The following is a 13,590-nucleotide window of genomic DNA, read 5'->3' as shown; positions in this document are numbered from 1 at the left end:
TTTATGATTCTAATAACACCATATAAACAGTGTTCAGAGAACAGCTTCATGATTTAAGGATGAAACCAATGATATAGTTATTTCGTATAAGATGAGGATGGTATAGTGGTATAGGTGTCGGCCTTTCTTTCAACAGGTCATGGGCTTGAGACAAACCAGGGTTATTTTCTCTCGTCTTCTAAAATACAAGACTTCAGTACAGGTTTCTACCTAGGAAACAGACATAGAAAGTGATTCATATGAGTTACAGATGTCTTCATAATCAGGCTTAAATGAAAAAAGTATATACTTATTCAGTGTTATGTTCATCTACTCTCACAGATTGACAGTTTCGACTTTTTTTAGTTTTTGTCTGGGAATCCACTAATTTTGGTATCAATGCCTTCAATTCAGTCAAATAAGATGACTCGCAATGGAACAGATCTCACTTGTTTGGGAAACTGCCGGAAAACTCATTTTTTAAAGCGTTAGTAATGCTTTTAACCATAAATATCAATTTTTGAACATAAATATAAAAACTGGGATCTGATTTTTTGTCAGCAGTATTATATCACTGGTTTTCAGACATTTATGCAAAAGTTAGTTCATTCACATAAAAAAAAATGTCAAAACAGTTTATCTGTTAAAATGCAGCTATAAAAAATAATCTAAAAATATTCTTTGTGGTTCATCCCAGAAGGTACTAACTAACATTAATCTATAGAAGATTTTTGTAACTTCTAGCTTTGACCCATGAAAATCTCAGTTGTTTCAAGTTCAAAAATATATACATGAACCCATTTTCTAGGAAGTTTCATTATGCTGATATAATCAGTTCCTGTATATTGTCATTAATTATTTGGTTTTCTGACAGGTTTTGGCATGGGGGGGGGGATTAAGTGCTGGGAATATCTTATACATCTTTGATAAAAAATGAAGTCCTTGATAACAGCTATTAAAATTTGTGTTATCGTTGATGTACTTGGCTGAATTTAGGACAAAGGTTATGAATTTAAAAAAAAAAATACAGTTCATCATTTTTTTGCGTTCATCATTTTTAGAGTTTATTGCCTAGGTGAATAAAGAGAAGTTATGTTGTTTTTTATTTTATGCTTTCCAGTGATTTACATGAATTTATCTCAGTTTCACACAATAAAATAGCATATTTTTCATTGTTTTGAAATTTTAGCTGGTTCTCATTTTCAAATTAAATGTAAGAACACCTTGGGCTGGGACACAATTTCATGACATCATTTTCTAAATGATGTTACATTCACCTACAATTTGGCACGCTTTTCATATCTTTTTAAGGCATATAATTTAATTTTTTTGTTTTGTTTCACTGTTAGATTGCAACATTTTTCACCTTGTGAACACCAAGAGTAAATATTCTACTCTCAGCTACACCACTCGTGAACTATAGCTTTTGGTGCATTCTCAGTGAATTATATTGCAATCGTGCACTGAAACAAACAATTATCCTCATCATCATTGATAATGAATCGTGATGAATCCTCAAGCTTTGTCAGGAATATGCACTTTTAGGCTAGATTTATGTGCAAAAAGCATAACAGTGCGAACGATTACGATCATTTTTGTTTAAATTGGTCGGATGAATGCTTTTTTGAGTAGAAAGTTATGATTGAAGTTACAGAAAGAATAACAATAATAATGTATATATATTATTAATTCATTTAATAAGATATAATAAATAACACTATGTTTACGTAAATTAGATATGATAAGTAATAAAAAGCAATGTCAGTGTATGTTTTAATTGATACAAATATATCAGGGATGACAACTTTTTGGCCTCACAAAACTTCATAATTAAAATTGTTGCATTTTATCTGATCTATACAAAAAAAGATTTTTCCTGAGATGGCGATACTCACTTTTTGTAATTGTTTCCTCTGTTTTTTACAAATATGCATTGCATCCCTGATATATGTGGTTGTTTTTATGTAAAAAAAAAAATCATCAAAGGATTTAAAGCCCAGTGTATCAGCCACTGTTTTACGGTTATATTTATCATTTCATATCTGAGTCTTACTGCACCTGTTTTATTTAAAGTTTAAAAAAAAGCATTAGATTTTATATACTTCCTGCCAAAAACTGTTTATTTTAGCAGAAATCTAATTAAAAAATAAACTTAAAATGTAAAAATATATCATAAAAAAAATCATCCAAAAATCTTTTCAGACTAGTTACACAAATATTTGCAAAATTTGATCAGAATTTCACTTACAGTTTAAGTTTCAAATAAATTAGAAATTTGAGAGTAAATGGCATTTTCGAATGTCATTTTATTACTCAAGATTAGAAACTAGGTAATAAACGTTGAATACTGATATGTTTGACCTTAGAAAAAATAAGTGTAATGTTCCCCATAAGAATTAGGTCCTCATTATTATGTACTATAAATTTTTCAGTGAGTGATTTTTGATTAATGTTTTAAGAAATGGCCCACTATTGAATATAAGACTCACTATATACACGCATACCTTCCCCGGCCTATAGTTTTTCAGTAGCTGCAGGAGTTGTCTTCCTTTTGTTAACTTTTTGGTGTTCTCCTCAGGTCAAGTTTATCAAGTCCAGCCTATGATTTCAGTCCTTTAGGCTATAACCAAAATAAACTTGCATTTTGACGTTGTCTGTATTTATTTTGAAGAATAAAAGTTGAGGTATTTTGTCAGCCTTGGTGTCGTTGTTTGTGTCGGCATTCCAAAACTTTAACTTTGTCCATTACTCAAAAAAAACATTTCGGGTATTCAAATGAAACTTGGTATACATGTTACCAGAGTCAGCAGTATGCACATGTTTAGTAAGGTCCATAACTCATGCTGTAATAATTGTCAATTTATGCCCCTTGTTTGTGTGGAAAAACAACAACAACAAAATTGTGTTTGCTTTCTTATTTATCAATTCATAAATAACATAATATTTTATGTTATAAAAACTTTATTTATATTTTTAAAATTTTCTTTTTGAATACATTAGCTAGTATAGGGGACATCGACCATAATAATGCACATCATAGTATGTTTGTGTATGCATGTGTGTGTTTGTGTGTGTGTGTGTTAGTGTGTGTGTGTGACTTCTGTAAATAGAAAAAAAAGTACGCTGATGTTCGCCTGAAAAATATCAAGGAAATAAAGTGTGTAATTACTTATTCCGATTAATCATTTCAGCATATTAGGTGGTATGAAATAATGAATTAACACCTAGTTCAGTATTGTTTTACACCAGTATAAACTATCTGTCATGAAGTAACATACCATGAATTCTTCTCTGTGGTAAACTTAAGAGGCTGGTTTATAGCCATATGCTATGTATCTGTTGGAAAATGTAAATATTTATGTTGGAGACTTCAAGCCACTCTTCTTTGCTATTTTGTGGCTGTCAATCCAGAAAGATTCCATACTCATCTCAAAGACTTCTAGAGCCTCGTGGAAATCTGGATTTCGTTCATTTTTGTTTTGTTTTTTTGTAGGTAAAAAAAAGCATTACAAAATAACAAATTTACATGTAGCATCTGGTGGCCGTTTTAAAAAAGATTTTAGTCGATTTTAGTCGTAAATTGAAATTATCTTAGTCTAATAGTTTCATTATTTTGCTACATATTTGTATGGACTTATTCTTAGTGAACATTGAAAATGAACATGAAATTGCGGATATAAAAATGAATTGATGAATTGCCATTTGAGACGTTTATACAGAGTTAAGATAAATGGAGTAACAACTAAATTCCTTTATTGTAAAGGCTCCCTCAAGAACAGTATGGATCCAGGGGACATTTTATCTGAATCCTAGAGCAATTTTTGTACCTTATTTTCAGCAGTAGCACTGCACTGTTTGAAATCCCTCCAAGGAACAAAATTGTTCCTAGAACAATAGGATTCTTAGAAATGAGTCGATGATTTATGGGGCTTTTCTAAATCTGTTGTGCTGTGTTTATTTTTGGAATCATTTGAAGACATGCTGTTGCTGAGATTTTTAGCCAACAGATGTTCTGAATTGCATCTGAGTGTGAGTCTAAGGCTTAACATTTCTACAGTATGAAACAGATTAATTGAAGTGATGCTGGCATTGCTCCTCAAAGTCTTTGCCTTTGATATATATTTTTTTATATGTATGTTAATAATGTTTCAATTTTATTATTTCATCTTAAAGGAAATGAAACAGCAAGCTTATTAGCCTGTTACTAGAAATCGGGACCAAGTCTGCCACTCAAAGTTAACTAAGTTAATCCCCTTGTTAATTGACTTAAGCCAAATAAGGCGCATCTATGAAGGAAAGCGTTAAATATTTGACTACTGGGCTTGTCCCTGTAGTTTCCATTGTAACGTTGATAAATGTCATTATATTAGTTTTGTGGGGTTTTTATCACTTCAAGGTCATAATTAACATGACCGGAATGGGAGCATTGCCCAGCCTGGTCCCTTGTCGAAGGTTGTTTGGCCACTGGATAATGTAACCACGTGCAATTGTTCATTGAGGAAATTCTAATCCCTTTAATGGTCAATTGAATGGTTAAATGACAACCAGTATCGTGTCGATAATGAGCATCATGTTTGCATAAGGTACGGCATTTCCCCAAAATGGCCAGTCTTGAGCCAGTTCTATTTTGAGCCAGTCCTGTCAACATTAAGTGAAATAATAACCTACCATATTTTTCAGATCCTGGACGCCATAGACTCTCCTAACCACGAGCGATTGGACAGGCCAGACTTATGCCCAAAGAACTACTATGATCTCATGTTAAAATGCTGGGACCAGAATGCTGAACACAGGCCAACTTTTGGCGAAATGTACATCCTATTTCCACAAGTTAGTATTGTTTTTTGGCCTAATCGAGAAAGAGAGAGAAAAAAATATAACTTTTCATTTTTGTACAAAATTGACAAGTGTTTAAGGACACTGAGGAATAGTACTCAGACATAATAATGATGATTGTAGTCGACAGCACATTAATACCATAGGCAGCAACAACTCCAATCATTCAAAATACCATCACCACGAAATAATGTTTTTCCTCCTAAATGCAAGTACAATTTTGACCGTCTGAATGTATATAGGAGTGAGCTTGTCGGTCGGTCTGTCGGTTTTCATGGTTTCCGGACGATAACTCATGAAAGGCTAGACAGATTTGAACAATTTTTGTTACACAGGTGTAACAAAAAAAAAAGATACAGGTCAAGTTCGATATTGGGGCTGGTTGGGCCAAGGTCAAGGTCACTGTTACTAAAAATAGAAAAACAGTTTCCGGACGATAAATCATGAAAGGCTTGACAGATTTGAAAAAATTTTGGTATACAGGTGTAACATCAGAAGATACAGGTCAAGTTCGATATTGGGGCTGGTGGGGCCAAGGTCAAGGTCACTGTTACTAAAAATAGAAAAACGGTTTCGGGACGATAACTCATGAAAGGCTTGACAGATTTGAACAATTTTTGGTACACAGGTGTAACATCAGAAGATACAGGTCAAGTTCGATATTGGGGCTGGTGGGGCCAAGGTCAAGGTCACTGTTACTAAAAATAGAAAAACGGTTTCCGGACGATAACTCATGAAAGGCTAGTTTTTCTTGTCAGCAGTGTAACTTCTAAATTACCCAACATATTTAAATAAAACTATACATGCATGATAAAAGAAGATGCAGTGTGCAGTAACCTTGGAGTTATGGCCTCTTTTCAAAGGAATGGTTTGCCATTCCTGTGTCCAGGCGGCATTTGGGGGTATTCGTCACTCCTGTGACAGCTCTAGTTATATTTTTTCCGATAAATATTGACCAATCTATAAACATATTGGCTAACTTTGACTAAATCAGAAAGTTAATCAGCTTTGTACAATTTGCTGAAGCTATCTGCAAAACCAAGCTTATACTAGATGTGTGTGCTAACTTCCAACCACTGCAAGTGCTATATACATGTCTAAGTGACTTTTATTGACAAACAGTGTTATGTTAATTTACTGTAATCAAGTAACTGATACTAAGGCCTGTTAGTAAAATTATGAACCATTTACACTTGCATGTTGTTTTTTTATAGATTTTTCAAAGAGAAATGTCAAGGTTTTGTTATTGACTTGCATGTGCTGTTGTGGGCGTGCAAAAATATAACCTTTGGTATAGCAGAAAAAACATTTTATGGTATTAACTTGAAACTTAATACATATTATCAGTAGCCCATGTTTAGCAAGGCCCATAACTGGCTTGAATAATGGTTAAGAGTTATGCCCCTTCTTCAGCAACGAAAAAAACAGACAACCATATTGATCTGTTTCTGGTACTCTTGTTTGTGACCTTTGACCAGTCAGTGTATTAATGTTGATTTGATTATAATGGTGCTGCTGTTGCTACTACTGCTGTTGCTTCTACTGCTGCTAAGGAAGATGATGATGTGGTCATGTAAAATTGTGATGGTTCCTGCTGCTGATGCTGCTCCTGCTAATGATGATAACACAGTCCAGCAAAGATGGTTATGTAAAATTGTGTTGGTTGGTTGATGCTGCTGCTGTTGCTAATGATGATATTGCAGTCAAGCAAAGGTGGTAATGTAAAATTGTGTTGGTTTGTTGATGCTGCTGCTGCTAATGATGAAATGCAATTCAGCAAAGGTAGTTATGTAAAATTGTGTTGGTTTGTTGATGCTGCTACTGCTGCTGCTAATGATGCTAATGATTCTAGTGATGCTAATGATTCTAATGATGATAATGCAGTCAAGCAAAGGTGGTTATGTAAAATTGAATGATTGGATGCTGCTGTGGCTAATTATGTTTGAGCATTATCAGAATGATAGATAAAAATCTTGATAATATTTCTGATAATATTGAAGGCTTGTTACCACTTTGTAAATATAATGAATCTGTGTCATCATTTCAAATGAGTGCTTGAATTTGTTTCATTCAAATTTATTATAAACTGTCAGTTCAAATCATGAATGGTGTCATCAAGGATTGTCAAAATGAGTATTGTTTAACTGTTAAAAGGATGGTTTAATAGCCTACAGACATCATTTTGATACACCATTGAAGTTGAAGCCTGTTAATGTCGTGTGTGACCAGTGTCCATGTAGATTTTTATCTAGTTTTCTGATTGTTGACTTATACCTTCGCATGTTAAGTATTTTTGTGTGAGCATAACTTGTCAATTTCAAATCGTTCATTGTAAATTGTGACATCAGCTTTGCTATTGTATTATCCAGGGTGTCAATGAGACAAAAAATGTTACGATAATGACATTGATGTATTTTGGGGTTTTATAAATTGTAATTGTCCTTTGGCTGTTTGACGGTTAATGCTTTTTTGCAGTATCGTAATTAACTGATACAGCATTGTATGTTCCGTTATTTTGGGGAGATAGCATTGTTACTAAAAAGGTTTGTTGATAGATTATAGATCAATTATTTTCGTGGTAAATCGTTGGCCGTTTTTCGAACCCTGCACAAACATGACTTAGGAATGTTTTGTATTTACTGAAAATGATGATATGGTAACTTAGCGAAGGTTGATTGTAATTGTAATTTATCTTCATGAACTGAATTTTTTATCGAGATAATATCTATGTCCAAAATTGAAATGGATTTAAGTTGGTGTTTATATACCGGATCTAACTGGGATTAAAAAAGGCCTCTGTTGACAATACATGTGTCTGAATACATGAAATGGCTTAACCATTTACCTTATGGCTTCAATTTTTTTAAATCAATACAGTTTTGATTGTTTGAAAATGATACCAGTTTAAAGTTAAAAGTGATTTTGAGTGGCTTGTAATGAAGTTATTTGGACTCGGACCTTGAAATGAATACTCTTCTTTGGAATGTTTTGGTAAGATTATGTTCAAATTCATATAATTGTTATATATTTACCAATTTTATTTTGAATTTATATCATGTATATAAGTATATATGTATATACATGTTTACATGAAATATATATTCTGTATGCTTGAATTGTCATGTAAAAAATGTCACATTTTTTCCACTAGATAGTCATGGTAAGAAAATAAAATGGTTGTACTGTATTTCAACCACAATGTAAATAAGATATACAGTTGGTTTGTGGTAATGTCTTTATGTCTTAACCTCTGGTGTTTGTGGTATTTTTTTTTTGCTTTAAAATGCTTTTTCAAATGAATATATGTAATTCTTATTTTTTGGTCTTTTAAGTAAATAAGTCCGCAGGCCGGCCACAGCCAATCCCTCATTTATCACTTAAAAGACCAAAAATAAATGCTTACTTATTTAGTGTTCAGCACAAAATGCCTCTCGATGCCTCTTACCTAGCCATTGGGCATGCGTGAGCTTCTAAATAATGAACCTAATTATTGAAATCAAATAATAAATAAATGGAAATCTGGCTGTTAAATTTGTTACTTAATGCAAATTTGGCGGTTTTATTTTGCTTAATGGATTTCGTTTAAAATGATGAAATGTGCATCTGTCCAGAAGGAACATGCTTGAACACTAATGGGGGGGAGGGATGCTTTAACTTCAAGCTGCACTCTCACAGATAGACCCTCTTGACAACTTGTTTATTTCTTGAAATTATTGGTCATTTTCCAAATTGAGATCATTTCTATCGTGACTTATCTTATATGATTGATGAATTATAGGCGTTGATTGTAAAATAAGCTGATTCAGAGACAAAAATTACGAAAAATGACAATTTGTGAGAGTGCAGCTTTAAAAAATATCTGCTGAAGTAATTGCTATGTGAGACCATTTAAAATAATTTCTTTCTAAGCAAAATTTTGTTCTGTAGAGTTATTTTTTAGTAAAAAAATGTTTTATCATAAAAAATAGTTCAAATCTGACAAATCAGACTGTTAACTTAAAAGACACATAATAATGATCAGACTAAATTGAAATTTAACAAGAGTACATTCCCCTGAAAATGTTATTGTTTTGACTGCATGGACAAAACATTGATTGCAATCTCATCTCTTTGTAATTTGATCATGCTTCAATTAGAAAAGGACACCATTAAAATCAATGGGTCACTGGATTTGTTATATAGCTTTGATACTGCGATGTTTTTTTTATTATTTTAGGTCATATTTCTGAGGTAGTGTTTCTTTGATTAGAATGTTTTTGTCATAAAATGTACACCTATTCACATAACGATTGTATATTATCTATGAGTCATTTGACTGTTAGGAAATTTTATCAAAGAATGTATGACAAAAATATTGTTATATCAAGAATTTTAGTTACATACTTAGTGAGTGGAGCAAATCGACCTTTTGATTGTTTAAAGTGACACTCTTATTCAAAATCAATACATACACATGTATAACAAACATAACTTTTGAGTGATAAATCTTGAACTACTTACATAATGCATTTATGGATAATATTAACTACTGATAACAAGATTGTAACCGTGTATTAAATAGCTGAAAAGGCAAAAATATTAAATGGTTCGTGAGTGCTAAAAGATTAATTGTGATTTACTATCGTCTCATAAGGTAGAAATACCTCGTTTTCTGCACCTTTCTTTCAAATTAAACATGGTATCCTTCATAAGAACCATTGTTTGTTGGATATTTATTCAGCCTTTTTGGTATAATAAAACAATTGTATTAATTGTGGTAAATTTTATTTGGGAGTAAGAATGCATCTTTAACCTACACAATGAAATAAACTTTGGCTAAGCAGACAAATAAAGCTCTAATTTTCAAAAAAGGTGTTTTAAATATCAACTCAGAAATATTGATTAGAAAAAGCAATATCATAAGTGTACATGCATTGCAAAATTCCTCTATGCAGCTTGATATTTTCTTCATTCCCTGAAATTGCAGAACTGTAGCTTAATAAGTTTTCCCTATTTTGAGCCATGCAAAGCTTTAGTGTGTGTTTCTTTTAAATACTGTCTTTTATTCTGTTTTGTAAACAATACAATGCTTTGTAAACATTATACCGAGCCAAGATTTTTTACACACCCAAGGTAGACTGGTATACAGTCAATTAAGTTCATTGCTCTTATTTAAGTTAATAGGTCGTTGTTATATACTAACAATACGCATTTATTTACATCTTGAGGTGCGTAATTAAATAGCATCTAAATTGTTGAGAAACGGACCACATATTTAAAGTAAAACTGTGAAAGCAGTGTAAACACTCAATGTGAAAGTTATTCTTTGCGGTTATTGTTCGGTGTTTTGATTGTAAAATGGAAATATCGTCATGCTACAGGATGATCATGAAGTGGTTAACTAGTTGTGGCTTGCAATGCAACAGTTGTTGAATAATCGAGAGCTCACAATTACGACATTCCTTTTTACTTGTTACAAGACGAGACGTTTTCAGATAAAGTACAAGTCTCTCTCTTTAGTTAAGGATAGTTTATAATACAGTTGTGTATGAAGGATATAGGATAGTGTTACGTGTATGGAGGAAAGTGTTTTGAGTGTATTAATTGGTGTTTGTTGACTTTTATGATTAAGACAAGTTTAAAAATAAAAAAAATAATATTTTGTGATAGTCTGTCAAAAAGGATAATGAATGTTTTTGTATAAGGAATTACCGCGGTTTCAACTTCCGCTAGCGATTGATTGATTGAACTCTGAATGCAATAGCATTGGCTGTTTGTGAGTCATTAAACGTTGGATTGTCTAAACTGGATATAAACCACAGAGAAATATGAATAAAAGTAAAAAACATAAAAAGGATTTGGTATGTATTGTTTATATAACATGGTTGTATGAATTAGTAAAACATATAATTTGTATAAAGGAGGAAATGAGGGGTTTTTTGTGCATATTTTCTCTGTTCTTACTTGATATTGATCAAAAATTTGTATTGTAGGGACATGTTCTATTGACAATAACTTCTGCAAATATTCATAATATGGTATTGCATTTCAGAAAGTTCAATACTCCTAGTTTGTAATAAGATTATTTATTTCTCATGTCAGTTTTGTGTATTTTGAATGTACTTGTCCAGGTTGTTTAAATATGAATTCATTGAAAAGAAGCGTTGTGGTGTTAAGATTTGAAATGTATATCATTTGAAGGACAAATCAAGGGTATTATTGAACATATACATAAGGAAATTGAAATGAAAATTGATTAATCTTGATATCATATTGCACCTTAAATAGACTTTCTCTTTCCCAGGTGACATGCTCTTAGATAAGGATATGTTTGCTTTATTTAGAGATGAAACCTTCCCCCCCCCCCCCCCCCCCCCCCATCACAATCCTATCAGTTGAAGTGAAAAAAGTCGCTTAAATGTTCAACTATATTGCTATTATATATAAAAATCTAACCCCTCACACACCACAATGGAGTGTAAATTAACAAAATCGAAAGTGTTTAAACATCTGACTATATTATTATATAATTGTCTTACTTATATTTTCAGATGCGCCCGACACAGGTCAAGGCTGTGAAAGACTTTCCAGAAGTCACCGTGCCAAAAGACTATATTTATTACCGGGCATACGACGTCATATCGGTTCTCGACAAAATGTAAGAACCTTCTGAAAACCTAAATAAGGACTTTAGTTGCTGTACAATAGACCAAGGACTTCTATTTTGAGGTCCTCTGTTTTTCGAAGAAAAAGGATGAGATATTGTCATTGTCTTGGGGTCATTGTTGTTGGTGTTGTTGTGCAAAACCTTTTACCTTTGGCCACCACTTTAAAACCATTGATGATATTCAAGCGAAACTTGGTACATACATGAACATTGCCGAAGTCATAGTTGTTGAATTATGCCCTGTTCCATTTTTGACATACAAAGGTTGGCATTCACTTTGCATCATTCTTGTTAAATTTGTTTGACAAAATCTAAATTCAGATCTAATAATCAGAGTATAATACTCATATGACATCACTTAATTTAGTTATATGTTCATTTTGTAATTCAGATAATTGCCTGAGAAATTTCACTCCGAAATAAAGTAAACTGTTGCCAGATATTTACCTCAATATTAAAAAAAGATATGCAAATATTTCTGCGGGTTTTTTTTTCACCGTATAAACATTCTGCTTTTGTACTATATCTGCAGCCAGTCTTGCATAAGGTAATAACATGGAAAACAGACATTAATTATGCTTATTTAGGGCCAAATTGCCCAGGTAGGCAGCCAAATGTAACAAATAGTAACCTTGTTATTGTAATTAATATACTGTAATGCAATGCAAATTGTGTCATGGTTGGGTTTGCACTAATTCTAGGTTAAATTGGAGTCATTGTATTTTATAGTGTTTAATTTCATCAACATTTGCATATGTATTTCTTTACCCAAACATTTTCATATCAAAGCTGTTATTAGCTTGTCTGTCCTTGGAAGAAAAAAGCTGGGGTAAAAATGATAGCTTAATGTTAAAGCGGTTTAAGACAGAGGCACAAGTAGCACACACACCCGCTAAAATCATTCAAGTCAATTTTTTTATGTCTTTATTTGAGAAACAATATGATAAAAATGCACTTGAATGCACTATGTCAGACTACAATTTTATGGCTGAATGGCTAAATCTTTACTTGGGAACGACCTCAAGCCCCAATTTACTCAATAAAACCATGTATTGTTCGTATAATTATTTTAGAAGCGGGCATATTTTATTAGCTGCACTCCCAAAGTGTGCCTCCTTAAAGGCCAATTTAAAGACTGAACCTCCCCTAGAACCTCCCCTAGTTGACTGTGGCATCATTTGCGTGAAAAAAGCGCTACTCAAAAAAACATTTGAGATATTCACACGAAATGTGGTACACATGTTGCTTCAGACAATATGCACAGTCTTGTATAGCATGGCCAATACCTCTTGCTTTAGTTATGGCTTAGTAATGCCCCTTTTTCTACCGGAAATCCCCCCAGATGAGAGTTGGTTGGTTCACTCCTCCGCTTTCATGTTTAAACTCTGTGAAGAGGTTTTTTTTTAGTTGTTTGAGGAAACAGTTGAAAGTGTGCTTTTCTAATGTAAATTTAGGTTAAAACTTCCCTTTTGTATTTCCTATTCACTGTCAGAGAATTTGTTTATTTATTTTCCCAATAACACATTAACAGTTTTGCTCTGACTGTAATATACACTTTGTAGGTTTGGAACAAATCCAAGTCGTACTTTTAATATAGCTTGTTTTTGGCTGCTTCATGCTTAATACATTCATGACATTCAAATAAACTTTCACTTGAAACTTTGTAAACAATTAAACCTTGACATGTACACCAGCCAGTATGACTAGCCAAATCTATCACCTTGGCTTAAGTAATTGTCAGTTTAAACTTAAATTATTTTACAACTATTGTGAAAAGTTAAGTAAGGCTTGATATTGTGAAAGCGTGTGGTCTTAAGTTGTGGTAAAAACCTAAATAAAAACTCATTTACCAAGTTTGGTGACCACAAACCAAACTCACATGTAACTAGGCTGGGAGTCAAACCTGAGAGGCCTTGATTAGGAGTGTGGCGCTTAACACTAAATTGACAGGACAACCTTAAAGTATTGAACCTCTGCCTGTAAAGTAAAATTGCTTATATTTCATAGTTCTAGGACATTTTACTATCATACCATTTCATTACATACTTTCAGCCTCCCCCCGCCCCCTCTGCCCCTCCCCACTACCACAAACCCCCACTCACATTCCCACTACCTAAATTAGGTAAAGC

The 13,590-nt window shown here is 32.8% G+C and overlaps 1 protein-coding gene across 5 annotated transcripts in view; it reads left to right on the top strand.

Moving 5' to 3' along the window:
- LOC128203656 (activated Cdc42 kinase-like) overlaps nucleotides 1-13,590 on the top strand; it is a 62,518-nt gene that overhangs the window by 22,201 nt on the left and 26,727 nt on the right. For all 5 annotated transcript variants that reach the window (XR_008256002.1, XM_052905160.1, XM_052905161.1 and 2 more), the window contains exons 9-10: nucleotides 4,660-4,809; nucleotides 11,346-11,452. Coding sequence is in view for 4 of the 5 variants with exons in the window: in XM_052905160.1 (XP_052761120.1) it covers nucleotides 4,660-4,809; nucleotides 11,346-11,452 (257 nt within the window). In the remaining variant the exon portion in view is untranslated. The remainder of the gene's footprint in view (nucleotides 1-4,659; nucleotides 4,810-11,345; nucleotides 11,453-13,590) is intronic.

The sequence above is a fragment of the Mya arenaria genome, chromosome 9, assembly GCF_026914265.1.
Source record: "Mya arenaria isolate MELC-2E11 chromosome 9, ASM2691426v1".
In the NCBI taxonomy this organism is placed as follows: domain Eukaryota; kingdom Metazoa; phylum Mollusca; class Bivalvia; order Myida; family Myidae; genus Mya; species Mya arenaria.
Note: the sequence above shows the minus strand (reverse complement) of the source record. Positions and strands in the feature narration are given on the sequence as shown.